This window comes from Pteropus vampyrus, unplaced genomic scaffold (assembly GCF_000151845.1).
Source record: "Pteropus vampyrus isolate Shadow unplaced genomic scaffold, Pvam_2.0 Scaffold15, whole genome shotgun sequence".
NCBI lineage: Eukaryota > Metazoa > Chordata > Mammalia > Chiroptera > Pteropodidae > Pteropus > Pteropus vampyrus.
This window is the reverse complement of record NW_011888796.1, coordinates 4,015,071-4,042,570: the sequence shown is the minus strand read 5'-3', so window position 1 is coordinate 4,042,570 and position 27,500 is coordinate 4,015,071. Positions and strand designations below refer to the sequence as shown.

The 27,500-nt window shown below is 54.4% G+C and overlaps 2 protein-coding genes across 10 annotated transcripts in view; one reads left to right on the top strand and one right to left on the bottom strand.

Annotated features, from left to right (window-relative positions):
• Window positions 1–5,118, top strand: part of PLEKHG3 (pleckstrin homology and RhoGEF domain containing G3) — a 37,321-nt gene extending 32,203 nt beyond the window's left edge. For all 9 annotated transcript variants that reach the window (XM_011384425.2, XM_011384414.2, XM_011384419.2 and 6 more), the window contains 3 exons: window positions 1–107; window positions 1,849–3,268; window positions 3,756–5,118. The exon at window positions 1–107 is cut by the window's left edge and continues 7 nt beyond it. In XM_011384425.2, coding sequence (XP_011382727.1) covers window positions 1–107; window positions 1,849–3,268; window positions 3,756–4,474 — 2,246 coding nt within the window. In that variant the 3' untranslated portion in view covers window positions 4,475–5,118. The remainder of the gene's footprint in view (window positions 108–1,848; window positions 3,269–3,755) is intronic.
• Window positions 5,119–8,921: 3,803 nt separating this feature from the next.
• Window positions 8,922–27,500, bottom strand: part of SPTB (spectrin beta, erythrocytic) — a 60,619-nt gene continuing 42,040 nt past the window's right edge. The window contains exons 26-35 of the mRNA XM_023527035.1: window positions 25,875–26,119; window positions 24,635–24,773; window positions 24,125–24,209; window positions 23,101–23,297; window positions 22,760–22,812; window positions 22,254–22,332; window positions 12,402–12,661; window positions 10,218–10,391; window positions 9,913–9,955; window positions 8,922–9,744 (exon numbers count right to left, since the gene is read on the bottom strand). Of these exons, the coding sequence (XP_023382803.1) occupies window positions 9,577–9,744; window positions 9,913–9,955; window positions 10,218–10,391; window positions 12,402–12,661; window positions 22,254–22,332; window positions 22,760–22,812; window positions 23,101–23,297; window positions 24,125–24,209; window positions 24,635–24,773; window positions 25,875–26,119 (1,443 nt within the window). The 3' untranslated portion in view covers window positions 8,922–9,576. The remainder of the gene's footprint in view (window positions 9,745–9,912; window positions 9,956–10,217; window positions 10,392–12,401; window positions 12,662–22,253; window positions 22,333–22,759; window positions 22,813–23,100; window positions 23,298–24,124; window positions 24,210–24,634; window positions 24,774–25,874; window positions 26,120–27,500) is intronic.

Sequence of the window (27,500 nt, the reverse complement as noted above, 5' to 3'; positions counted from 1 at the left end):
GGCGCAGGGAGTCTGAGGATCCTAAGAGCTGCCGGAGACCCAGTAGCCGGTCTCCAACCAGTGCTGAGAAACGTATGAGCTTTGAGTCCATCTCTTCCCTGCCGGAGGTGAGTGGCCAGCAGGAAGAAGGGGATAGTGCAGAGGCATCTGGAGCCCAGATGTGGTCTGCAGGTGGGGCTTTCAGGCTGTCCCATTGGGCCCATAGGGCCAGGTATTGTTCACTCCCCAGGACCCTCACTGCTTCAGGAAGCCTGTCTGGCCTGTGAATTAGTAAGAGGCGCCCCTTCCTTTGGGCAGATTTAGTCCCTTGCCAAGGGGCACAGTTAGCAGAAGTGACCAGATTTTAGGTCCCCTCTGCCATGCCTTCTTGTATCAGCCATAACCTTGCTCCTGCCAGCATGCCAGACATTTGAATCACTCCTGTGCCTACCCGGGAAAAGTGGTAGGGCATTGATGACTACTGGACACCCCCTACATGTCTGAGGTTTATTTCTTCCTTTTATTCTCTGCAACAGCTCTACGAGGGAGAAAGAGGCTCAGAGGGGTTGAGTGATGTGTGCCTGACATTGGGCAGCATCTGGGGGCGGAGCTGAGACCAAACTTGGTTCTCTGACTTAGAAGCCCACGCTCTTCTTCCTGCCCCGCCCCCCACGCTATCTGTGGGTTGTCTGGAAATGGAGTCCTTTGCTTTCCCAAAGTTACAGGAAAAAGTTTGTGAGGCCTAGATCCCAGGGTGGGCCTCACAGCCAGGACCCAACTGAGAAGCTTGGAAGATGTTGGATAAGAGTCTAGAGTGGCCCTGTCCAGTGGCAGTGGAATGCGAGCCGCAAGTGTAATTTTAAATTGTCCAATAACGTTAAAAAAGTATTTAACCCAGTATGTCCAAACTATTATTTCAGTGTATAATCAGTACAAAACGCTATTAATGAGACATTTTGTACTTTTTTTTATATGAAGTTTTTACAGTCTGGTGTGGATTTTACCCTTACAGCGGCTCTCAATTTGGACTAGCCCCACCTGCAGACCAAGAGGTCTGTGCTCAGGAGCCTTGCATGGCTGGTGGCTACTCTGGTGGCTACTCAGCTGGATAGTGTAGGTCCAGGTCATGGGTTCTCCTCTGCAGACTCTGGACTAGACTAATCGGAATCAAGTCTGATTCCTCAGAATATAGAGTGTTTGCTTATCTCCTCCCTAAAGACCTCTGGAAAACTGCCTGTACTGGCCAGTTTTGTGGTTCAAATGAACTCCAAGGTGGTCAGGAGGGAGTTCTCAAATTTGCTTCCTTCCTCATCCGTTTGCGGGGCGGTTTGCGGGGCGCGTATGCAGAGTCGGGCATGGGAGCCACACCTCTCTCTCACCCTCCGACAGGATTCCAGCATGTGGCCTTTGTGCCCCCTGGACCCTGAGCCACACGGGAGGCTCTGGCCCCTCAGGGAAGCTGGAGTGGCCTCATGTGGCTCAGGCCTGGGTTTGAACCCAGAACAACCCCCACGTGGGGAGCCTCTAAGGCTTTAGGGAGCTGTTGTCACCAGTGGGCAGGGAATCCTGGCGCCATGTCTCTGACCCTGTGTTGTGTGTTCCCGTCTGTCCCTGTAGCGCCCAGGCAGGCTGCCACAGAGAGGGGCTGCCGCTCTCCCCATCTGTGTTCCTAGAAGCCTCCTTGAGTTTGAGGAGATGGGCCCAGCACCCCAGCTGTAGGGTCACTACAGGACAGCATCGTGTTCTGATTCCCCTTAAGGGCCTGTTGCCCCTTCAGCCCTAACCGCAGCCCAGTCTCACTAGGCTTTGAGTAGGCCGTGCTGTCTCCTTCTCCCCTGGGTCTCATACGAGCTCTCTGTGCTGTCCCAGGTTGATCCAGACCCTGAGCCTGGGACAGAGCAGGAGGTGTTTGCTGCCCTGGAAGGTCCCAGCGCTGAGGAGATGCCCTCAGATACAGAGTCTCCAGAAGTCCTGGAAACACAGCTCGACGCCCATCAGGAGCTGCTGGGACTGGCCCACCCGAGTGACATGGTGGACTTCGTGGTGGCAGAGAGCACCGAGGACATTAAGGCCCTGAGCAGTGAGGAGGAGGAGGAGGAGGAAGAGGAAGAAGAAGAAGAAGAAGAAATGGGGGCTGCCCAGGAGCCCGAGAGCCTTCTGCCACCCTCTGTGCTGGACCAGGCCAGTGTCATTGCTGAGCGGTTCGTCAGCAGCTTCTCTCGGCGGAGCAGCCTGGCACTGGAGGATGGCAAGCCCACTGGCTTCGGGACCCCGAGGCTGACCAGCCGGAGCAGCAGTGTGCTCAGCCTAGAGGGCAGCGAGAAGGGCCCGTCCCGGCATGGCAGCACCACAGACTCCCTCAGCTCTCAGCTCTCCCCAGAAATGGACCTCTGTGTGGGGGTGGCCACAGAGAGTGGCCCTTCTGTCAACGGGACAGAGCCCCCAAGCCCAGGCTGCCCAGTGGAGCCTGACAGGTCTTCCTGCAAGAAGGAATCGATGCTCTCTACCCGAGATCGGCTGTTGCTGGACAAAATCAAGAGCTACTATGAAAATGCAGAGCACCACGATGCCAGCTTTAGCATCCGGCGCCGGGAGAGCCTCTCCTATATCCCCAAAGGCCTGGTGAGGAACTCGGTTTCCAGGTTCAACAGCCTTCCCAGGCCGGACCCAGAGCCATTGGCTCCACTGGGGCACAAGAGACAGGTGGGCTCCCGGCCAGCTTCATGGGCCTTGTTTGACCTTCCAGGACCAGGCCAGGCAGGTGCTGGGGACCCAACTCCTATCACAGATGCTGAGTTCCGCCCTTCTTCAGAAATTGTGAAGATCTGGGAGGGAATAGAGGCTTCCGGGGGGAGCCCTCGGAAGGGGCCAGGCCAAGGTCAGGCCAATGGCTTTGACCTGCATGAGCCACTCTTCATCCTGGAGGAACATGAGCTGGGGGCCATCACCGAGGAGTCGGCCACTGCCTCACCGGAGAGCGCCTCACCCACCGAGCGGCCCAGCCCTGCCCACCTTGCCCAGGAGCTGAAGGAACTGGTGAAAGAGCTGAGCAGCGGCTCCCAGGGAGAGCTGGTGACCCCGCTGCACCCCCGCATTGTGCAGCTCTCCCACGTGATGGACAGTCATGTGAGTGAGAGAGTCAAGAACAGGGTCTACCAGTTGGCCCGCCAGTACAGCCTCCGGATCAAGAGCAAGGCAGTGACAACCAGGCCACCACTGCAGTGGGAGAGAGCAGCTCCCATCATTCCCTGCCTGCAGGAGGAAGCTGGAACACAGTCTGGTGGCAAAGGTATGACGGGATGGAGAGTGGGCCCCTCCTTCAAGCCTGGGGCCAAAGAGCCTTTTTGGAGCCACTTGGCTTCTGCGGGGAAGGGACCCCTAAAGAACCTTGGAGGACTGGACCCCACAATGAGGGCCTGGGTGAGCCCTGGCAGCCGGTGTGACACCCCAAGGCCACACATGCAGCCCTGGTCGAGCCCTTTCACTGCCCTCCCCCAACTCTTCCTGAGCAGCGGAGACCTTTGGAGCAAATGTGGCCACGCCTCCTCTTTTCCAGGAAAATGGAGCTCTTGTCCTCCTTTGACTCTTGACCCCTTGTCCATGGCCTTTTCTTAATTCTTCCCATTTCCCTTTGATAAAGGGGCGGTGGATGGTAAATGAGAGTCTCCTCCATTATCACACCCAAAACTCCACCAACCAGCCTCGCTGGTTGAAGGCTGTTCAGAGCTCACTCTCTCCTCCCGGCCCAGTGATTCAGGTGTTCTCTCTCCTCACAGGTAAGAGAAAGCCAGTGCTGTCTCCCCTCAACCACGAGCAAACATTGGCCCAGAAGCACAGCCCGCCCAAGCCCTGCTCTGCAGGGGAGACGTCACCGCAGCATTTCTCCTTCAGCCCTTCTGCCACCAACCCGAGGACCACCTCACCTGGCGCCCGGCCCTCCGCCAGAAGCCCCCTCAGCCCCTTGGACACTGAGACCTTCAACTGGCCTGATGTCCGAGAGCTCTGCTCCAAATACGCCTCCCACGATGAGGCGGTCCAGGCTGAGGGCAGCCGGTCCCGAGGTCTGCCTGTCAATCGGAGCCGCTCGGTGCCAGAGAACATGGTGGAGCCTCCTCTGTCGGGCAGGGTGGGCCGCTGCTGCAGCCTGAGAGCCAAGAGGGGCCGGGCGGGCCCAGAGGCCGCTCAGTCCCAGCCTCCCGGTCCAGATGGAGAGGATGCCCCCCTGTACGTCACGGCAGATCTCACCCTAGAGGACAACCGGCGGGTGATTGTCTTGGAGAAGGGGCCCCTGCCTGGCCCTGCTGCGGGGCTGGAGGAGGGCAGTGGGCAGGGACCGAGCTCACCAGCAGACATGGTGGGGCAGGGCCAGGATTTGCAGGAGTCTGCAGAGTATCAGCTGAAGGAAGAAGGTCCTAGGGACCCAGTGGACCCAAGCCAGCAGGGCAGAGTGAGAAACCTAAGGGAGAAATTCCAGGCCTTGAACTCTGTAGGTTGACTCCGAGTCCTGGGGGAGGGAGGAGCTGGGGGGTGGGGCGGAACCTTGGCACACAGGAGCTCACCTCACAGGAGCCCCACTCAGCCCTCGGGAAGTCCCTGCCCTGGAACAGTGCTCTGGTGTACTCAGCAAGTGCCCTCATCTGTTGTGAAAGTGTTGCTGCTCCCCCAGGCGCACGATGACTTTCCACAGGCCCAGAGGAGCCCCGCTTCCCTGAGGCCCATGTGGCCACCTCCCTTGTATATAGTTCTTCTCTGATAAGAAGCCAAATATTTAAGCTCACCTCTTCCCAGGGAGAGCAAGCCCTGCTCAGGCCTCTGGCGTTGGCTGGGCACTGCCAGACTGAGGAGCCCAGCCAGAGGAGATGCAAGAAAGTGGCCTGGGGAGGCTTTGCTCTTTCTCTGTGCCTTTTCTTAGGTTCCAAGCAGGAATGAGGTCCATAATTTATTGTTTTCCATTCTATGGTGTATTTGTATGTGCGCATGAGTGTATGTTCTTCTGTTGATTCCTCTCCCGTGAAGAATGTAACGGACTTAGTTCAGGTACTTTTGTGGGTTGTCTTGCTGACCCTGTGGTTGTCGCTAATGTATACATACACATTTCATTACTTGCCAATGGTGCAATAACCACTGCTGACCAACCGACCTGTGTGTGGCCTCCTTCCTGGGCCTGGCTGGGGTGGGGAGAGTTGATCGTAGCCAGGAGCCAGGGGTGTCGGGGAGGTGGACCACGAAGGTTGCAGCTTCCACGTTCACTCATTCACCGTCCATGCTCATGAAGCACGAGGCACCAGGGTGCTCATGGGGGAGGCTGGGGCAGCAGGATGTGCAGGAAGGGACCTGATCTCTTGCTACTCTATGGACTTCTCTTTCTACCTGTAGCCTGGCATCCTGTCTTGGGGGCAGGGGCTTCATGCCAGCCTTTAGCTCTTTTCCTCAAGGGCTGAAGTTAGACTAAAAGCAGTGTGTTGGGGGCGGGGGGGGCGGGGGAGGAATAAAATGGAAGACTTTTCTAATAGGTAGAAGTTTCCAATGTCTGGTGCCTTTTACTCTTTTCTCCCTCTCATTCCCAGGAGACATCCTAGGAGACGAGGATTCTAAACTTGGAGCCTAGAAATGTCTTAAGGTGGCTGAGGAGTACAAGTACATTTTTCTGGGATGGATCCTAAGTTTTTATCCAATTCTCAAAAAATTATCTTTGATTCAAAAGGGCTGAGTGCCTCCCTATTCCTAGTTGGGTTTTCTGCCCTTTCTCTATGGTGGACTAGTCTTGTTTCACCCTGTTTTTTTTTTTTCTGGCTTGGGCCTGGGAGGAGTGGGGCTGCAGGACCCAGGTGGTAGAACTGTCCTCAGGTGTCCCCACAGGCCTGCTGGTTTAGGGCTGTGAGAGTGTTCTGACTGGGGATGGGCTCAGCCTGAAGATGGGTGTGCAGAGTCTGTTGAGGTCAAGGGAAGATTAAAGGCAAGTGGAGACAGGGCAGAGCTAGTCTGCGTCCTGCCAGCTGCCCCGAATGATCTGTGGCCACTTCCACAGTTGCTGAGGAGAGAGCTGGCTTCTACCAGGCAAGTGTCCAGTTATGATGCTGAGCAGCCACAAACGTACTGGAGTGAGGACCAGGTTTTGGTCTCAGGTTTGGCCTTGCCATTAACTAGCTGGGTCACCTAAACTCTTGTTTTTTTCTCATGTCAATTGAAAGAGATGAATGATTGGCTGTTTCTCAAACTCCCTGACAGGCTCTTCAGCAGGTGGGGCCTGGGAAGCACAATGCTGTCCCCAGCTGACCCTTACACAACTATCTAGGTATGTCTGGGACTAGCTCAGTGGTTCTCACTGGCTGCCCATTAGAACCATCACCAGAGCCTTTTGGAAAATGACCATGCCTACATTCTACCCACCCAGACCAAATGAAACCTTCCCCTTTGGAGATGAACCCCAGGCATGGCGATTCTAGTGATTCTGATGTCCAGCTATGGTCTCTGTCCTGAGCTCATAATGACTGAATGCATGACCACGTGAGCTTTTCTCAGAGTCTCAGGTGAGGCACAGGACCTGCGTGCTGACGGAGTTGTCCCATAAAACTCTCAGGGGGTAAGTCAGAGAGTCTGTTTGTTCCTCAGTCTCCACGGTGGTCCTGTGAACACAGCTCCCTCCTTGGCCCAGTTCATAGAGAAACAAGCCTTGTCAAATAAATGGAGAGAAATATGGAGCATTATTGGTTTATTAGAAAAACTAGTAAATGGGTTTCCTCTGTTTGGTGGAAGCACATTTGAGCAGGAGGAGGACAGGGCCCACCCAGCTGGCCCCCGATTGCATGGTCTGTACCCAACAGGGTTGCAGTCCTCTGTAGCTGCCTCCCCCCTTGTGTCCCCCCTGAGCTTGCTTGTTCAAGGGACCAAGCCATGTGGTCCTGGGTCTCTGCCCCCTCCCACTGAAGGGAGGAGTGGGATCCAGGACCAGCCTCGGGGACTACACTTGCCCTCCAACGGGCTGGAAGGAATGGTGGTGTGGTGGGGAGCTGAGCCTTCCACGGGCCTCCTGTTATGGGTGCTGGTGGGGGAAGGAAGCCCAAGAATCCTCCACACCCCGCTCAGCCAGGGTCAGTTGAGGCCTGCGAAGGAGAGGAAAGGAGGACCGCCTGACCACGCCCAGAAGGAGCTTCCTCTGAACTGCCCTGGGAGGAAGCCTGTTATGCTGGTGTGGACTGGAGCTGTGTCAACTGAGTTTGGGATACTATTAAAGAAAAGACTGCAGAGTAGAAAATGTAAGGAAGAAAAAAACCTTGCCAGGGCACCAGGGGCTTAGCCCCCGTGTGGCATAGTCCCCCAAAGCTGGGGGCCTACAGTGTTAGTCCAGTTGGTTGAGGGTCTTGGGGCCTGTGTGATGTGGGAGGGACATGTGGAGAGCTGGCAATAGATGGTGGGTCACATGCAGCTTGCTGCCCTTGACCAGTCCAGGGGAACTGGGTAGTGACTCCTAACTCCTAACACTTCCCTTGGGGCCCTTTCACTCTTGGGACTGTGGAGTTGCTTGTTGGAGATTCCTCACTCGGGTGCTACTTTGGCACATGTGCAATGGGGGAGGGGTGTGTTCCTTTGTCCCTCAAAGCCCAGGGCGACAGTGGAGGGAGACTCTCGCCATAACCTGCTCTTCAGCAAGGAACATGCTGTCTGCCCTGGAGGCCATGCCCTCGGATGCACCAGAGACCTTTATTGTCAGGTGAGTGTAGTCACCTCACTGCTTCCTGCCTTAGTTTCCCCAGGTGTAGAAGAAAGCTGGTGAGTGGTCTGTACTAGGTTCCCTGCAGGTGCAGAGAGGTCCACAGGGTTAGGTTCCCAGAGGCCAAATGAAGACCCTGGCTACAGAGGTGGGACCACCTGACCTGGGGATGTCATGTTCCATCGGATAAATGTCAACTTCACCTTGACGTAATGGTCATGATCCCCAAGCTGTGCCTGTTTAAAGGCTCCTTGGGAAGGTCTAGTAACTCTGCCTAGTCCCTGTGGTTTCTGCCTGAGCCTCACCCACTTCTAATGGAATTATCTGTGTCGAAGTCTCCTTCCCATGGGGAAGCTGATAGAAACAGCAGCTGTAGGCCCCAGGACCTTTAGAGTCTCCCCCAGAAAATGCCTACTGCACCCAACTTTACCCCTCTTTTGGACCTAACCCTAGCTCAGATGCTCTGCTGGAGCTGTATTGCTTTCAAAGAGTGGCAGGGAAACCCCTCGTGGATCGAATGTTTTCTTCCCCGCAGAAGTCTGACCTTATCAGCATGGGGAGGGCCGTCCCTGTGGACCTAGGTTGCTGAGCCCCTTTGGCTGTGCTTGAGGATGGGGTATGTATGGGGTAGATGTTTGGTGCCTTCTGCACCCATGTGACTCCCTCAAAGCCCAAGGCCAGGACCTTTAGGAGAAGCTGAGCAAGGGATGCCACACCTTCATGGCTCTGGCCCCAGCATTTGTCCAAGCTGTACAGAGTTATGTGAGTGCTAATACCCGGGTATGGCTATGTTTGCCACCCTAGAGTGATAGGTCATGAACTTGGCTTTCTGTCCAGCCAGTACCCTCAGATGGTATCAGCTGCAGACAATACGCATTGGGCGTTTGGCTTTGGGATGCTTTACTCCGGGTGCTGGGCTGTCCATCCTGTATCTGGGGACTGTACTGTCTCCCTAAGGGGTCCTGGGTCTGAGTCTGATATTGCTGATTCAGCTGCTTCTGGGAGCGGGGATCCCAAGGTGGAGAGGCAGCAACATAGGCAGTGTCAGGGCCGGTCTACCTCCTTTCAGGTCTGAGCCCTGAGCTCTACGCTCTAACTGCAGTCTTAAAAGAACCGGCTAGAGAGCTTCCTGAGCTTCCCTTCTACCACTTATGGGGGTAGCAAAGGGTGCTGGAGGCAACAGGGGGCCCCTTACACTAAGGACCCCCTTTTTTTTTGGTAGGAGGGGGGAGGGATGTGGTGGCTCCCGAGGCGAGCGTCCCAGTTCTGAGGAAGCCCAATGGAGAACAGGCCCAGAGTGTCTCTCAGTCCCTAACAGCCTTCTCTCCAGAGCCAGGTGACCTGAAGGCTCCTTCCCCCTGCCCAGGGGCGGGTCAGGCATTTCAGTGTCCTCTCTCCTTTCCTTTTCCCTGGCTGCGACCATGTGAGAGGTGACCAGTAAGACTTGCTTTGGGAGTGGGCAGCATCTGAGGAACCCCATCAGCCTCCTTCTCCAGCTTTTATGGGGCTTGTGGGGCGGGCGAGCCCTCAGCCCAAGAGGAGCGGAGAAGAGGGCATGTGCCTTGGAAATTTGTTCCCAGGCCTGGAGGCCTCAAAGCCCCGGCGGAGCTTGGAGCCCCTGTCCCTGGAGCTGCTCTGCGGGAGGGTGGGGAGCAGGCATCGGGCCGGGTGGGCAAAGGCAGCTATTGCAGTGCAGCGTGGGCCCAGAGCCCGGCCCGGCGACTCAGAGCAGGCAGGCAGCAGGCAGCGGGCAGCTGGGCGGCAGGCAAGAGGAGGACCAGGCTGCAGCCGAGGTCACGGCCATGGGCGCTCCAGCCTGTCCCAGGCAGCCGAGGGAAGCACTGCGGCACCTGCAGCCCAGCCCCACTGTGCAGCGCCATGAGAGGCTACTTCTTTTTGGGGAAGAAGCTGAATCTCTTCTCCTTGTCTTTCTTGCTGAGGCTGGCATCAGGGCCGGTGATGGAGGGCAGGGGCAGGCTCTGAGCCTTGATGCGGATGCTCTGGGACTCGTTGATGGCGGTGCTCACACCCTGAAGCCAGGACAGCATCTCCTCCTGCAAGGGGGGAGGGTGAGAACCCCACACCTCCCAGGGCCCTGCGAAGGATGGGGGCTGGTACCCCAGGACTGCCCATTCTGCAGGAGCCTCGAGGTCAAGTGGCTTGGGTCTCCTCTGCCTGCCCCTTTGTTAGCGGGGGTCCGGGCTAAGCTGCCCTACACTTACCTCATCCTTGCCATGGAAGAGCCATTCGCTGCCATTGCTCAACCTAGGAGGACAGAGGGTTTTTTTTTGCCATGTAGCCACCTGTGGAGCCCTCTGCCTGGGCAGAGGGCTGGCTCTGATCCCACAGTCCCCTCTCAGGCAGCACAGCACCTTCTGAAAGAGGTAAAAATCTGGACCATCAGCCTCCCTGATTTCAAAAACCCCTAAGGGGCAACTCAGGCATGGAGTTGGTCCCATATGGTGGGCCCCTGTCCAGCCACTAATGCCAAAGCAAGAGAAGGGGCAGTGGACAGGAGGGGCCTCACCTCAGCTTGAAGACATGCTTCTTCTTCTTGTAGTTGGCAGCAATTTCACAGATGGCATGTCTCAGGGCCAAGGGCTCCTCCCCGTGGTAGGGCACCCCCAGCGCCAGGTTCTTGGCATCTTTGTAGAAGGTTAGCTCGCTATTCCTGAGCACACAGTACAGGTTGTTCCAGGACCTGCGAAGATGCAGACAGGAAGATCACCCACAGTCCTGTTACAGCTTCTCTATTATCAATTCCTAGAGCTGTACCTTTTTTTTTTATTATACCATTTTTACCGTGATAAAATAGTAATACATTTACTGTGAAATAAAAAATTGGAAATGGAAATCATTTCCATGTAATTCCACTACCAAAAGTTAACTATTGTTTATATTTTCTATATTTATTTCTAGTTTTTTTCTATTCACATATATAGCATATATTCAGCTTTATGTCCTACTTTTAAGCTTAACACTATGTCATCAGTATTCCCCATATCCCCAAATATTTCTTGAAAGTAATTTTGAATAGCTATATGGTACCCCATACCATATATATATAAATAATCTCTTTACTGGTAGATCTTGTGATACTGGAAATTTAAGTAGTACAATTTAACAATGTGATAAACATTCCTGTGCATAAATCTTTGCCTATAACTTCAATCTTATGAGATACACTTCTAGAAGTAGAATTTTTGAATCTAAGACCAACAGTGTAAACTTAACTTTTCAAAAGGCATTTCCATATCCAGTAGCATATTTGATTCTCATTACAGAACTGCGTAGTGAATAGAGCAGGGTTTTGTTGATGATATATGCCTCATGTACCGTACTAGGACTTTTTAAGGAAACATTTTGTGCAAATCAAGGCTCAGCCGGTAGGCTGGGTGACAGCAACAGGTTTATAAGCTAAGGTGTATGCTAACCTGAGCTCCTTCACTGACAAATGGGAAACATGTTGCATTTTCACAGTAATGAAAGCTGAGCAACATTAAGCTTGTCTTCTCCTCTCTTCCTCCCTCCCTTTGGAGGGCAGGAAGGTAGAGATCTAGTAGGATACAGGGAGGAAGGACTGGAAGGTCATAGAGAGAATGTGGTCTGTACAAAGCTAGCTGCAGAGCCATTTTACAAAGCCCGGGTTTCTGACGCCCAGCCTGGGGATCTTTCCTATAGCCCTCACCACCACCTTTGAGCTTATAGCCCAAATAAAACAGTTGTTAAGAAGGAGCTGGGTCTTGGAGTAAAATCTTGCCTTGAACAAATAACCCCTCTGTTTCCCCACCTGGAAAATGGAAATCTTGTCACAGGGTGGTTGTGAAGATTTTATCGCTTCTAATATAATGCCTGGCATGTAGTAGGTGCTCAATAAATGTTAGTTTTCTCTTTCCTGGTGGACTCTCCATATGAGCATTAAACCTCTTCAGGGCAGTGGGGCCCCAAATTCACTTTTTGAATTTGAATTAGCTTTGGCGTGGCCCCCAGGACAGGCTCTATATTCTGCCAGTTGGCCTAGGAATATGGCTGGCTTCAACCTCTTAATGCTGTCCTGTTTCCCTGGAACCCCAGACTGCTGCCTGAATGCAGAGGCCCTCAGGGACCTCAGGTAGAGGCAATCGTGGAGAAACCAAACCCAAGGACAGGACTGCTTCAGGGTCAGGAGAGGACACAACCTTTGAATGAGTTCCTCAGGGTCATAGAGCCACTTCGTGACAGCATGCGGAGGGACCTCAGAGGCATCTACGCCAAACCCATTTTTCCTCTTCTATGATTTTACAGTTGGGGAAACTGAGGCCCAGATTGGATAAAAAGTGGGACTTGGTCAAGGATATGTTGTTAGTGCCAAGACTGACCTGTCACCCAGCCCTGGGATAAGAATAACAATAGTGTTCTCTGAATTCCTGCTCTGCCCCAGGCATGGTGTCTGCAAATGCAGGGGCATCTACAAATGCAGGGGAGACTAATTTAGGCTGAGTAACTTGTATAAACAAGGGCAGAGGATTTAAACTTGGGATGGGAACTGAAGACAAGCTTTCCCTATCATGCTGAGTAGCCTGTGGGCTGGCTCAGAAGTGTGCCTGGGAGCTCTTAAGATCAGAGGCAGAGGACCCCTCTCCCCTAACACCTACTCATGTTGCTGAGGCTCTGTTGGTGAAGTCCCTGGGAGCTGCCCGCTTCTCCCACCCGCAGCCCCTTCCCCACACACCTGTTGGATGCCTTCTTGTTGGGCCCCTCCAGGTCGTGCTTGCGGCCCAGGTAGCCCTCCATTTGCACACTGTGCCCGTGGTCCCGCTGGGCTAGCAGCGTTGCAGGCTCGTCACCCTCGCTCAGTGGTGTGTCTAGGACCTTAAAGAGAGGCTCTGTGCTGGGCCTCTCATCCTCACCGGATTTCTCCTGCCCTTGCTCACGTGGCCCTGGCGGGGGTGGTGGCGGCAGGTCCCGAGGCCACTGCCTCTCTTCTTCCCCCTGCTCAGGGGCACATGGGAGGGGCACACCTTGCTGGGGGTTCAGCCCCAGGGAAGGCTGCTCAGCAAAACTGGGAAGCCAGCAGGCCCCCACCTGGCCTGCTCCCCTAGACTCTGCCCTCATCTCTGGCTTCCGCCACCCTTCCCACACCCCGCCCCAATTAATAGCAATAGAAGGTTAGAGTGAGCTAAGAGGTCCTGTGACTTCATAGGAAGGGATGAGCCATTCCCAATGCTGCTGGCAAAGCGCTGGCTCTCTGCCCGGCTCTGTGCCCGTACCCTTGATTCAGCCACATGCTCCAAATCTGGCTGAGTTCTACGTGGGTTCTGGCAAGATTTCCTATGAAGCAAGGAGTCTGCTGCTAAGACAGGTTTGAAAAACGCTTGTACTAGGATGTTGAATGTGAACCGTGATCTATGATTCCCACACCACCTCAAAAAGGGAGAACTGAGCCAAACTGGTCCTTCCGCGATTTGATGGAGACTTGTTGGAGCAGGGCAGTGGTTCCTGAGCCTCGCTGCCTTTTACAGTCACCTCAGGGGTTTTAACAAAATATGCCCAGACCCACCCCTCAAGATACTGCGTTATCCGACCTTGGTATTTCTTAATCTTTTCACACTCTCTAATCTGTAGTAGGGGTTGACCGGCACCTGGAAGGAGCCACCGCCCTGGGTGAAGGCTGTGGCTTCCCTCCCTGCACCTCCCTGTGGAGGGTGGGGAGCTCTCAGTCCCCGCCTGAGCTGAGTTGAGAGGCGTTTCCAGTGGAGCCACACACTGTATGTCAGGTGCCCACGAGAAGAGGAAGCAGGCCTCCCATTCCCCAGCTGGGTACCTCCTTACACAGAGGCCTTGCTGATCTGCCTTTGTGCCTGCTGAAGCAAAGGAAAGAGGGCAGGACAGATTGGAGCAGCAGTGGGCAGCCAGCCTCCCACTGCCAGGTGGGGCAAGAATGGGTAGGTCTCCTAGGTGCTAAATGAGCTCCAAGGAAGGCAGCCTAGTTCGAACCACATGGTCAGAATGCTGTCTCAAAGGCCTGACTTGCTGGAGACCTTACAGCACTACGTGGGACGGGTCCTAGAGGCCCCCAAGCTCAAGCCGTGTCTGGATACCTGAAGGATCGAGGGCATCAACAACCCAGGAGGACCAGAGCCAATCCAGGGAGTAGAGACTCTGCCCCTTTTCTACTTTCTACTCCAACCACTGAGGATGGCGGGAGGCCCAGAGGAGTGTTGGGGAGGAGCCAGAAAAGAACAGACCCCATGTTCCCCATGTGGGTCCTTTAGACCTCGGTCAAACCTGAAATAGAGAAATGGATGATGGGAAGATGTGGGCACCATATTGGACATCGGATTGAAGCTTTAAACTGAAACAGACTGGGTAGACTTTTTAATAGCTAAAAGTGACCAAAGTCTGCCTGAGATCGCACTAAGGAGTGGGAAGGGAGGCTCAGTGGAGATGTTTGAAGGCAGTGCTTGGAAGAAAGGTAAAGCGGGTCGTGTTTGTATCCCATCATATTAGGACTGTTCAATAAACAGTTATAAGTTGGAGTTCCAGTAAGATCTCATTTAAAGAAAAGATAATATGACAAAAAGCTTGAAAACCACTACCCTAGTTTATCGCCTCAATCTATGAGAACACCTATGCTCAGGTTAAGTGACTTATCCAAGATCACACAGTTTATAGATATTGCAGGCAATTAAGTGCATGCACTCCAGAGTTGGACAGGCCCGAGTTTTTACCACATCTTTAAGGCTCTCATTCTTTCTTGTCTTAAAACTCCTTGATAGTTGTGGCCAGGCCATGCTCATCCTTATGCATCTTGCAGTATTTGTATCAAGTGTCTGCAATGAGCCAGCACTGGCCACAAGGATCTGGAGGGCCCACAGCCCTGCCTGGATCGTCTTCCGGCAGGGAGCAAGGGCAGGTGTGGCAGGGGTAGGGCTGGGATCCTGGGTTTGGGGTCCTTCTGTGGACCCAATCAGGCAAATCCTAGGACCTGGATATAAAGTTGGGGGAAGTGGATTATTATTGCAGAATGTGAAGCCTCTTTTCATCCCTTAACTTTCCAGCTGGCTTCGCCACTCCTGGTGGTGGGTCAGAGCCCTCCCTGCACCTGCCCTGGGGTCTCAGGGAAGATACTGTGGCAGACGCTGGGAGGCGAACCTGGCAGATCCTCACAGCCATGTTTGCCCCTCTCACCCGGCCTCCTGAGACTCGTCTTAACTGGAGAACTATGGGTCTACATTTTCTTCCTATACTTTCACTTCCATTATTCCTCCTTTCTGAAAGATGGATTTTTTTTCAGGACTGCCTTTCTTCTGCTTCCTCCTAATGGATGCCTGACCCACATTCCCTGGCAGGAACATTCAGAAGCCATGCTAGTGTGATCATAAACTCAATGGTTAGTCATAGGCTGGCTTTGGAAAAGAGGAGTTTTCTAACGTATGCAAAGGTCTCATCTGTGCTCTTGGCTGTTCACCATAAATACATCCTGTTCCCTCTACCCTGAAGGCCAAAGCCTGAGGAGGAGGAGCCAAGAGGAAGGGTGGGAGGTGGAGGTGTTTGGTAGTTACTGTCCCCTCCCAGGCCCAGGCCTGGCAGGGCTTTTCTTCCTCCTGGATTGACGGAAGAGATGCCGATGGGAACGATGAGAAAGATGAGGGCATGGCTTGGGCAGAAAGGCCCTCCTTTCCCAGGGCCAGGGGGTAAATAAGCTTTCTGTCATCTTATGAAAGCTGGGGAAGGGAGGGGAGGAGGGACAGTTCTGCTGCTGCCTCTGGCACCATGCCATGCTCTAATATGGAGATTCTGCCTTGCCCAGCATGCAGAGGAATCTGTGGACAGCAAAAGGGGGCACGGCTGAGGAGCTGAGGCCCAGAGCTGGCTGCTCATATGGCTGCAGATGGGCACGTTCTGCCAAAGGCCTTGAATACATGAGGTGATCTAAGACTCTAGCCTCCGTTCTAGGAAGCGGAGGCCTGCTGCTTTAGCCCTCGGGTCACTAGGAAGATGCACAGATCACACCGACACTGCTGAGGGGTACCCAGCCTAGAAACCACCCAGAGGAGCTGGGGGACACTCTGAAGGGCGGAAGGCCCACTGCCACCTCCTCCCCTCCCCCAGCTTTCTCTTATGACACAAGGCTTAGTTACCCCTGAGGCCTGAGAAAGGAGAGCTCTTTTGCCCAAACCATGCCCCAATCTTTCTCATCTGCGTCTCTTCCCCCAGCCCAGGAGCAAGTTTTGGGTGTCAGGCTGGGGTGGTCAGGGAGTCTTAGACTGTAAGTGGGAGTGACAGCATGAGGGAGAATCGCCCAGGGTCGGGGGCTGGAATAGGGGGAGGTGCTGCCTGCAGTGCGGAGCCAGGTTCTCCGGTTTTACGGACAGGTGGGTGGGAGTGGAGGGAGATGTCTGACATGATGGCACGTACACTGGCTGCTGGGATCATGATGTCAGAAGGCAGGGGACAGGTGGCATTGTCTGCTGGTTGGGAGGAAAGGGCACAGATGGAAGAACCTTTTATAGGATAGCAGTCAAACAGGGAGAGGCCCTAGCTCCTGATGGGTGGGGGATGGCCACCTCAGAGTGTTTGTAAGATCTTGCAAACTTGACTTTTTAGGGTTCTGCCTTGCTAGGAAGCTGGCTTGGGCTGGGATACCAGGCCAAGCCAGAGAGTTGAGGGTCTCCTCCACAAAGGAGGTTCAAGAAAGGGAAGGGAAATGGGGCTGGTTGAGTACATTCCTTCTCTGGATTTGAGTTGAAGGCGTACTTCCAGGCCCAGCCAGCAGGTGGCACAGGGCAATAGCACACAGATAACTCTCTGGCTCCCACAGGCAAACCTGGCAAGCGACCACAGGGATTTTTGGAAGTTCTAGAAGATGCTCTGTGAACCCAGATACGCTAACAAGAAACAAACGAGGGGGTTTCTCTGTAAAGGAAATGCTGATAAGTGAGAACCAGGGCATAAGGATGCGCCCCAGAAAGAGGCAGTTTGACGTAGCCATGTGATGGTCTTGCCCTTCAACATCACGGCAAGGACCGGGCCCAAAGTGTGTGTGGGGAGCCTCAAGGGAGGGGCGCTCCAGGAGGGTTGCTTTGGGAGGAGTTAGGCAATGGATGCTAGAATTCATATGGAAGGTGTCCCTTTTAAGAGATGAAGGTCTGCAGTGAGGGATAGAGAAAAAAAAATAAAGATTTAATTTCGTACTAGATGCCAGATGTTCTACCTCCATTTTCTCTTCCAATCCTCACACTTTGTGAGTCAAGTATCACCCCTACCCTGATTCCTAAAATGATGGAAATTGGGGGTCGGGGAGAATGAGTAACTTGCCCACAGTCACACATCTAGTGAGTGGAAGATTGAGGATGCAGAACTGTCTGGTCCCACACTCTGCTCTTCCTACTAAATCCTGCTGCAAGGGATAGTGGTGGTACTTCTGCAACAAAGAAGAGTACCTATCTGATGGGGTTCACGGTCTCAACGAGATGAGCTCAGCTTACGTAAGACATGTGGCTAATGGGCTGAGGCAGCTTCATCAAGTTAAGAGCCACACTGGGAGGGGCCAGGAGGGCGGCTTAGAGCCAGACAAGATCTACTGCTGATGCCTTAGACAACGAAACAGCTGCTGGGAGGCTGGAGGGTGGGGGAAGCTGGCGCACACTGTAAGAGTCAACACTTTTACAGCTGAGAGTTGTGCCCTCTCCCAGCGTCTGATGCCTGGGCTCCTCCTCAGGGTGAGGGGTGAGATGGGCTGTTGGCAGACAGGCTGGGAAGGTTGTTCAGGAGACTGCTGTTTGCAAGAAAAGAAAAAGAGATGGTTTGCTGAGTTGGGAGCAGCCAGAGATGAAGAGATGGGAACTCAGGGTGAGCAGAGACATGTGTCTAAGGAGAGAAGGAAGTTGCTGAATAGGAGAAAGTGTGGGAGGAGCCGAGGGTGGAGCAGGCAGTGGGACGCCCATGACCGGTGGCCGGTGGCCGGGGTGGCAAGGGGCTCTCACGAAAAGAGTGGATCAACACCGTGCCCAGGGCTGGCTCTCTGAGATGACCACTGGCGAACTAGGAAGACGACGAGAGGGAACAGAGCAGACGGCCACCAGGCAAAGTGACGGGGGATGGAGAGGAAAGTGTGCAGGGTCCCCTCGGACAGGGAGGAGGAGACCTGGTCCACCGGCATCGCGGGTGAGAGGACAAGGCTTCCTCGGGCTGTCGTCACCGTTCCCACCACTGGTGTGGGCTCTTCAGGCCCCTGCCCTGGAGAAGCTGGTGGCTTGATCAGCATTAGAGAGACTAAAAAGAGTTAGAAGACGCTGACTCCCCCAGTCAGATCCATCACCCATCAACTCCATTTCTGAGATGCCTCCAGTGGTCCCCGAATCTGTCTGGAGCCCACATAGTACCTGAGATGCTCTGAAACAGCTTGGAAGAAAGATCTTGGGAGGGGGCCTTTGGAGCAGTGAGGCCAAAAAGATCACGTCTGACCAGAGGACAGACAGCTAAGCACACCCAGTGGTAGACCCAAGTCTAGAAAGAGCCTACGGCAGGTTTCTCTGGGGAGCCTAAAGTACCGGGGCTCTGGGCCAGACTACAGGCAGACACACCCCTGCCATGCTGAGTCAGGCATCCTGGGGAGACAAAGACACGCCCAAGTTTACAGGAAAATTGAAGTTCTTTCTAGGCTGGGACTGCTCATCATGAGCGAACACACGATTTGCATTCACTGCAAAAAGCCTGAAACAGCAGCTCAGTTTGGCCTACACGGGGTGGGGGAGGGGAGGGGAGCGGGAAAGCTTGCTCAGGCAAGAAGAAACGCAGCTGCTGCCTCCACACCCACATCCCTTCCATCCAAGGACGTCAGAGCCTGGCCTCTGGCTGCTGATTAAAGCTTCAGACTGCCTGCTGGTGAGGCCACTGATGGGGGTGGACAGTTGCCCAGGTTGCCAAGGGGATGACAGCAGCTAGAACCAGCCAGGAACTGGCTGAAAGGTGTCTTGGCTGCAATCCAGTGCCCGCTCAGCCTCTGGGGCGGTATCTCTCACATTCTGATTACTCTCCTGAAGCCACAGCGACCTCTAAGACTATGGCGGGCAGAGGCCAGGGACCTAGGAGTCTCAACTTCTCCTGTTCCCCTGTAACGAGAAGGCCAGTCCTCTCCCCCAGGAAGCCCGCTGCAGGCAGTCTTGGAAGGCCAGGGTAAAAGAGCCGTCCATGAGCGCTTGAGTTAAGAGGCTCTTCCCTGACAACCCAACGAAGGGGGCTGATAACGACGGGCACCCGGATGGTTGCCTCATGCCCCAGAGTCCCCGTGAACTACGGAATGGATCTAGCTTTGAGGCTTAAAGGTAAGCAGGGCATGATTACCCAAAACAGGACCCCTGAAGACAGAGTCTTTCTTGTCACAGCCCCTACGAGCAACAGTCCCTTTCAGGGATGTCACCTGCGTTGTCACAGCATCCCCTTTGGGAGAGTTCCTAGCGCAGGCCCTGTTTCCCACCACAAAGCCAGAAACAGGCACAATGCACAGAGGATGTCCGAAGGCTACTGACTCGGATCCTTGGCAATACCATTTCTGCTCCGTGAAATCAACCTCAATGTCTCAGTAGTCAACATCTGACCACAAATGTCACACTGAGGTTTCTGAGGCACCCTTAGCAGGATGCCCCAGCCCTTCCCAGAGCCACGCTCAGGATGAAGGGGAGACCCATAAGGCAAGGGTGTTGGGGTGAGGGTGCCCCAGGCACCGGGAGTAAGGGGAATGGCCCAGCCTGCTGCCAGGCCCCGCCTTCAGTACCTGGGGCCACCTCAGGGCACTGACCTCTGCAGGAGTCAAGGTTCAGCCCTCCTGCCTTCCCCAAACACCCCAGCCCTCTGGTCCTTCCATCTGCAGCCTCACACCCGCTGGCACCTGACAAACGTGAACCAGGTTCCCTAGACCTGTGGGGATGAGAGTAAGATGGGGAAAACCACTCCTCTCTTGCCCTTCCCTTTATTCAGGCACATTGCTGACATTCAGGAATGTTCTGGACTTTCTGTAATCCCAAACATAAGGCTTTATAAGGACGAAGAAACCGAGGAAGATTAGGTGGCTTGTCTAAAATCATGCAGGAAGGTTCCTATAGAATTTAGGACTAGACCCAATGTCCTGACTTGCACCCCAGGAGTTTGGCCTGTTGTGATACCTTGCTTCTGCCTGACCTCACACACACATACTTACCTGTATGAATGGATTGGTTTTTACCAGAATACTCTAATATGGAAAGGTTAGAGGTGAGAGAGGCAATGCATTACACAATATGTTTGAGGAAAATAGTGATGCAAGGAATGGCGCTCCAGCCCTGTGTGTACACATGTGTGTATGTGTGTGTGTGCACACACTTGGGAGGGGAAAACTGGGGTGAGGTCTGCAGGGTGGCCGCTCTGTAGCGTGTTGCAGTCTAGATGGGCTCAGGTGCCTGGTTCACTCCCGTCTGTTGCCCCAAGCAGGAAGCTGGCATGCACTAGTGATGAGTCTCACATGAAGCGACACCGCGTGAATCTATTCTATAGGGCACTGACACCAGACCACACACACGGGACAGCAGAAGAGCCACCGTAACGCAGGCCTACCGGAAAGAAGGGGCAGCAGGCAGCCAGCCCTTCCTGGGAAAGGCCTGCGGTTTCTGTAAAGGCTTCCCAGCCTGTGTGGGACCCATTCTCCTCTCTTCTCATTTCAAAGCCCAATTGGGTATCACACCCTCCCTCGGAGTTTATGGATCCTCGTGAAAACTCAACACAGGGCTGAGACAGGAGAAGCAGCAGGAGATATTCCCATGAGGCCTCGGGCCTGGTGTTCATTGATTCGCCATCTGAGTTCTTCCTGGTACCGAGCACGAGCCAGGTTTTCCATCTGGTGGGGTGGCTGGCTCTCTGAGAAGGGTCTCACATGTGGGCTCACTCCCTCCTTCCAGAGAGAGACTCAGGTCCAAGCATGTTTTATTCCCCCCAGACCCACTGACATTCAGATGTTGGATGGAGGTGGCTCTGATACACATGTAATTACATTTGCACAGACGTACAGGACACAAATGATGGATGGAGTGATTCAGGTGGTCACAAAGGAGCCCGCAGACCTGGGACACCACTGCACACAGACACACAGGGATGCACAGCCGAAGCGCAGGCGGTACAGGAGGCAGGGGCGGTCCCAGCCTCAGTGTCCACAGTCTGTGCCAGCTCCCCGAGTTCTCTCTCCTTCTGGTGGGGGCTGTCCCTGGGAAAAAGGGGCTGGGACCAAGTCCACCAGAGACTCCACATGCGATGATGGGAGCTTGCTTCAGAGGGAACTCCTGGGAGAGACCCTCCGGCCGGAGCCCAGGAATGCCCTCTGCTGGACATAAAGGGCTGGTGCAGTTCAGAAAGGGAGGCCTCCTGCCAGGCTGGAGGCCCAGAGGGAGCTGAGTGTGAGTGTGTGTTGTGTGTCTCACGGAAGTGTGGGAATGGCTGAAGTAGGGACGAGACAGGGATTCTACACAGAAAATGTTCTGTGTATGTACACTTTTTTCTGGGGTGGTTGGTGTACCAGACATTTCTACCTAGAATACCAATTTCCCTAAAACCCAAAGGTTCAGGCAAGCTCAGCTGGGCACATGGAGAGGCAGGGCACATGCAGTGGTGAAGCCATGCAAGGCACATGCTGACTTTCTGCTTTCTTCTCAGTTAGCCCCTCCACAAAGTATTTCCCCCAAACCTGGGTTACGGCCTCCCAGGTCCCCTACACAGGCCCCCTGGGTCTTTTTAGCTAAGGGACTCTTTCAGAAAAGGCCCTAAAGCCATATGCCCAGGCCACTGGCAGCTGGTCTTAGTCCCTTCCCAACCCCCCTCGGTCACATCCCCTCCTTCTCTACATGTTGGGGGACTGGCCCTGTAACCCAGGAGCCCTGGGGCTCTCCTGCACTCCTGCAGGGCTCCTTCAAGTCTGCTCTCACCCCAGAACCAGCTCCGTAGCCAAACTCACTGACCCACAGGATTCAAGGCAGGAAGGTACCAAGCGGGAGGGGGCTCTGCTTAGGAGGGAGGCGTCCGCTAGAGGCGTGGGTGTCCTGAAATACAGGTGGCTGGGCTGCCAAGACCAGGCAGTCTATCCGAGTGTGAATGAGTGAGTGAGTGTGAGTGAGTGTGAGTGTGTGTGTGTGTGTGTGTGTGTGTGAGAGTGTGTGTGTGTGTGTGTGTGTGTAGGGGATACTGTATTAAGGATGGAGTGAGAGGGGAAATGGGAAAAAGGATGGTGTATAAAAATGAATCATCCCTGCATAAACTGTTTTCCCTGATGTAGATGGTGATGTATTTATATAAGAAAATTTATTAGACTAGATAAAACCAAACTAATAGAGTCATGTCAAGGGGCTGGCATGTCAGCTTCTTTGGGGTTGAAGGGAGGAGGGGAGTTAGTCAGGAATTAAGAAAACCTAAGTGAAAAATGCAGACTGATCTGAAGGCGTCTGGGGGGTGGGGCAGCAAGGCCCATCCTCGCCTTCAGCCCCAGCCGAGCCTAGTAGGGATGACCGGGTTCTGGCAGCAGCGACTCCCAGGAACTAGACAAATGGGACAGGAAACTGACCGGGGACGTTCTCTCGGTGGCTGCTTGATGGAAACTTCGGGGACCCTCCCCTGCTGTCTCGCCTTCTTCCTCTTGAGGCCTACGGAAAACAGTCCCTCTTTAGAAACAAGCATCTACCCCAAAGCCTGGCTCCCCTGGAGCACACACCAAGTGTCTCCCCTCCCAGGTCTCCCCACAGCCTGGCAGGCACTTAGCAAGGAGCTGCTTAATCAGCCTGGACACGGTTCCATACAGAACGGCTTCTGGGGCTTGCGTTAAGGTGGCTCCCAGAGTGGGGGAGGCGACTCTGTAGCAGCCACTGCTCCCTACCCGGTTCTGCCTGCACCAGGTCATCAGGCCACCCGTGATATGGGGTTTTGCCTGCAAGCTCCAGACACTCCAGATTCCTCTAACTTGTGGCCCAGGGGTGAGAGGTCACGTGTGTTAAAATGTTAAAACGTCAGGGGGCTGTTTGTGACTCAAAGCACCCTCCTTCCTCCCCTCCACTCATCCTCCCCCACACTTACCCAGTCTCCTCTGCCAGTGGTTCCTCCAGGATCTGACGTTCTTTTAGCTCAAGCTAGGAAAGGAAAAGGCCGAGGGGGTCTGAGCAGCCACGGAGGGGAGACACCCTTCTCTCAAGGTGCCTCCCCATGCCCAGCACACCTTGGTGTGTGTTCATTTTGGAATTATCCCCCTTTGTCTTTTGGTTCAAAAGTCAGTACTTTCTACCACTCCTACTTCCTTCCCGCTCTCCCCTCTGGCCGAGGCTTTTACACTGTCCATAGGTCCCTAATAACTGGCTCCAAGTTCTTGACTGGAGGTACCGCTAAGGCAAGGCTGTCCGCCGCCCCAGGTCCCTGCTCACCGCGGTAGGCCTCTTCAGGGCGTCAAAGCGCTCCGCCCAGCTGGCTGTGGATTTCTCAAAAGCTTCGTGCCTCTTGATGAGCTTCTCCACACTGTCCACTGTGTGTCCAAAGTCCTGGCTGGCCAGGTAGGGCTCCTGGGCGATCAGCCACGCCTCAGCCACGGACGCGTCCCGAGAGAACTGGCACACTTCCAGCACTGCCACGGAGAACAAGACACAGGCCCAGGGGTGTGTCAGCACCCAGCGGTCCACTCCCGCTGGGACCTTGGGGCTGCTCAGCAGATCGACGTGGAGCGGGTGCTCAGGCAGGAGACCCACAGTGGTGTCGCTGAGCTGTGTGGGCACTCTGCTCATTGGCAACCTGTTGCCCAAGGCTACTCCTTCCCTACACTGGGCCTCCATAGCATATCCGCTGGTAACGGTATTTAAAAAACACATTAATGAGAACAAACTCCAGTTTGAAAACTGGAAGTAGTTTAGACGTCTCCTTTTGAGGAGACATCTTCTGCCCTGAACACGTCTTCCCAGCCCTTGGCTGTCTCACAGAATCATGCACCAGCAGCCGTGGGGCCAGCCCAGGTCCTCCTGGACGGTAGAGCCTACCTGAGTAATAGGGTTTCTGCACCTCCCTGGTCTCCAGCTGCGGAGGACAGAGCTCCATCTGTGCCCGACACACCTCAGATCAAACATCTAGGATCCACTATGGCCTTACCCTGACCCCTCCCCAGGCCACACTCTATAGGGATCCCAGCCCAGCACCAGGTGGGGGGTGAGGGGGACCAAGGGCAGCAGAGAGTGGGGCACTGGCTTGTTAGTAGGGCTCCTGGCAGCATGTCCACGTAGGTTTTCCATGGGGACCCCTGAGGCCCTTGGCCCTGGAGCTTTAATGATAAGTGGTGCTGTGGGTCTCTTTTCTAGGCAAGGGTGGAAATCCGCCACTTTGTGAACTCATGCTCCCTGTCCCCAACCCAGCAGGCACCTGGCCCCAGCCCCTCCAGGGTCCCCGGTCCCAGTCTGCACTCACAGATGCGGAGCTGCTCCCAGCGGGCCGTCCACTTCTCATCCATCTCCTTCGCCCTGGACACCACCTGCTGCAGTTTCTCTCTGATCTGCGGGGAGGGAGAAAGGACAGCTCGGGTTCTGGGAACGCTCCCTCTGTGTGAGGCAATGCGCAGAGAGGTGCTGCAAAGAATGCTGGGCTTGGTCACGTGAACCTGGCTTCAAGTCTTGGCTCTGCCACTTGCCAGCTGTGCAGCCTTGGGCAAGTTACTTACCCTCTCTGAGGCACATGTAGAAGTGGGTGTCACCGGTTCCAAAGCGTGCACACATGTGGGCATTAGATGTTTTATGAACCTGCTCTTTCTACTAAGCAGCCAGCCCCTTGAATGGGTTTGGTGGGGCTCTAATCACCAATTCTTCAAGTGGGGGAAGATGAGTCTCCTTGGAAAAATCCCTTCCAGGAAGCTGTCTGGTCCCCCAAGAGTGGGGGCAAGGACAGAGAGAAGGCCCGTCTGCGTCCCACTGTCCCTCTCACCTCCTCGGAGGCCTGATGCTGCCGCTGCAGCAGGGACTTGCCGAGCTCCAGGCAGGCGCTGAAGTTCTTGCTCCGGGTTTCGATCTCTGCCTTGATGCCCTGGTGATACTTCATGAGCAGCTCCACTGAGGAGACATCTCTGGGGGTGGGGGTAGGGGGCAGGAGGACAGGGTGGGGGAGCGAGTTTGGAGGAGGAGGAAATGCTTGGCGACTCTGGCCTGCCTGATGCCAAGTATGGATGAGAGGGGCTGCTCTCCGCCCGCCTGGGAATCTGAGCCCAGTCCCTTCTCTGCCAGCCTGGCCCCAGCAGGAACACTGATGTCCTAGCGTCTTCTGTGGGTTAGTGGCCAGCGTATGGGTGGGGGTGCAAGGACCCCGAAGAAGCATGGGAATGTTATTTGGCAATAAAAAAGAACGAAGTACTCACACATGCTACAATATGAATGACACTTGAAAACATGCTAAGTGAAAGAAGCCAGTCGAGAAAGGCCACATACATAATTCTATTTATATAAAACGTCTAGAGGGACAGAACATAGATTAGTGGCTATCAGGAGCGAGGGAGCGGGGGCATGAGTGATGGCTGCTAAGGGGTACAGGGTTTCTTTTTGAGGTGCTGACAGTCTTGTAAACTTATATTGTGATGGTGGTACAACTGTGAAATATGAAAAACTATTGAATGGTACACTTTAAATGTTGAATTGTATGGTATGAGTTATATCTCAAAAAAGATGTGAAATATAAAAGCTCACCCATCAGGACAAGTACCCTAGGGGCAGAGGAACAGAGATGGGCCGGCGATAATTCCTAATATGACACAGAGTGTGTCAAGAGCCCTGATCCCTGCTGAGGCTCTCACTGCCCATGTTCCTACCCCCCGTCCCGTGGGCAAGGAGCTCCTTCCTGAGTTTTAGGGGAATGGCCCCCCATATCCCAGCACTGGGGGAAGAGTAAACAGTAAACTGCGTATTTTCACTAATAACCATGGTCACTGCCCTCACTGACAGATATCTTTCTCGACACACTCAGGGTTCCCTCTATTCTGAAACGGTCAGTCCTCCCAGCAGAAGCCAAGCCACTCAGTTTCTGTCTGGACCTAGCCCTCGGGTGCCCCTGGGGACTCCTGTGCTTCCACAGTCCAGCACTGTCCCTCAAGAAGGCTCCCCACTGCAGCTCTTATCCGCCAGCCTCTGGGACTAAGTGGCCCAGGAGTGGGGCTGCCTCGAGGTCACTGCCTCACCTGGGCCTCTCCTGGGTATCGATCTGCCGGATGATGTTCTCCAGCCAGGAGAGGAGGTCTCGGACCATGCTGAAGAAGCGGAATTTGTCCGCCGTGTCTACCAGCTGGGTGCGGCGCCCAGCACAGGCATCGAGCAGTGCCTGCCATGCGGCGGACACCTCTTGCTCCTTGTTCTGGATGGCGTCTGCCTTCTCCCCAGCGTATGCCGTCTGCAGGCGGGTGGCCACGTCCTGGAACTGCTGTACCTGTGATCAGACAACACTGGACGTCGTTCCCTAGAAAGATGAATCTCAGCGTAGTCCCCTCCCCTACCTTGGGCTTTGATCCTCGTAAAGTGGAGTGAGAGGGACCCTATTCCTTTTGATCTCAGAAGTATGACAATAAGAGTAGCTGTGTACCAGGCACTGTTCTAAACACTTTATATTTGTTACTCTTCATTTTTACAATAACCCCATGAATGAGGTACTAGCATCATCCTTGTTTTGGAGATAAGGAAATTGAGGCATAGGGGGCTGAGTGACAGGCCTGAGGTCACTCATACCAGTCAAGGGAGACAGCTGGGACTGCAGGGGCGCCCGAGTCCCTGTCCCTAACCACTCTACACGCTGCCTCTCCAGGGAAGGGGCTGCACCAACCGCATGTCTGAGGCCAGCCCCAGGGCAATGAAGCCTCATTTCTGAGACCTCACTCGGACTGTACCTACCTCAGGGGCTCTGGTGCCTGGAGTTACAAGAGCCACACTCCAGGCCCCATGTCCGGTGGGAGGATAAATCCCTAGGATGTCCCTCTTCTGGGTGAAGCAGAGGCCCTGAACCCTGTTGGGTTGGGGAAGGACTGCACAGCCAGCCCGCCTTTCCTGCTCCATGGGAAGCCCTGTGACCACTGGCAGCTGGGGCTACCCCAACTCCTTCAATCACACTGAACTCTGAGGAACCCTATGGACCTCAGGGGGCACCCCAGTCATGAAAGGAGGGGATCTAAACAGATCTTGAGGCCCCTCCAGCTCCTGTGAGGAAAGGCTGGACAGCCGTATGGCTGTGGGCAAAGTCTACTGGCAGAGCTGCATACGGGCTCCGCTGCTCACCTGCATGCTCCCGTCACCTTATTTACCCCCTCTGTACCGCGCTTTCCTCATCTATCAAATGCAGATGATGATAGTACCTTCCTCAGAGGGTGGCTCTGAAGATTCAGTGACTATATATATTGTTTAGAACAGTCCCTGGTGCCAGAAAAGCATTACACGTGTGTTTGCTAATAATACTGTGCAATACCTTGCACAATCGGAAAGATTACCTTTTAAGGTATTTTACGCATGGGGTTTTTGTGAAGATTAAGGAACTAGGGGCTGACGACGTCTGAAAGCCAGGCGCTCTGCCTTCTCGTCCTAAGCCGTTGCTTCCCTGAGAAGGTAAAACCTCCTGGAGCCTAGAGGTGCCCCCTGTTCTAGAGGTCTCCTGTAGGAGCCAGGAGAGAACCTGACGCTGAGGGCTTTTGGGAAGCCGGTCATGGGGAAGGTGTGGACGGCAGGCCCCTGGAGCTGCAGGGGAACAGCAGGGACAGCAGGCACCTGCATGCCCAGCAGGTGCAGCTCCCGCTCAAAGGCCGTGTGCACCCGGTGGAAGGACT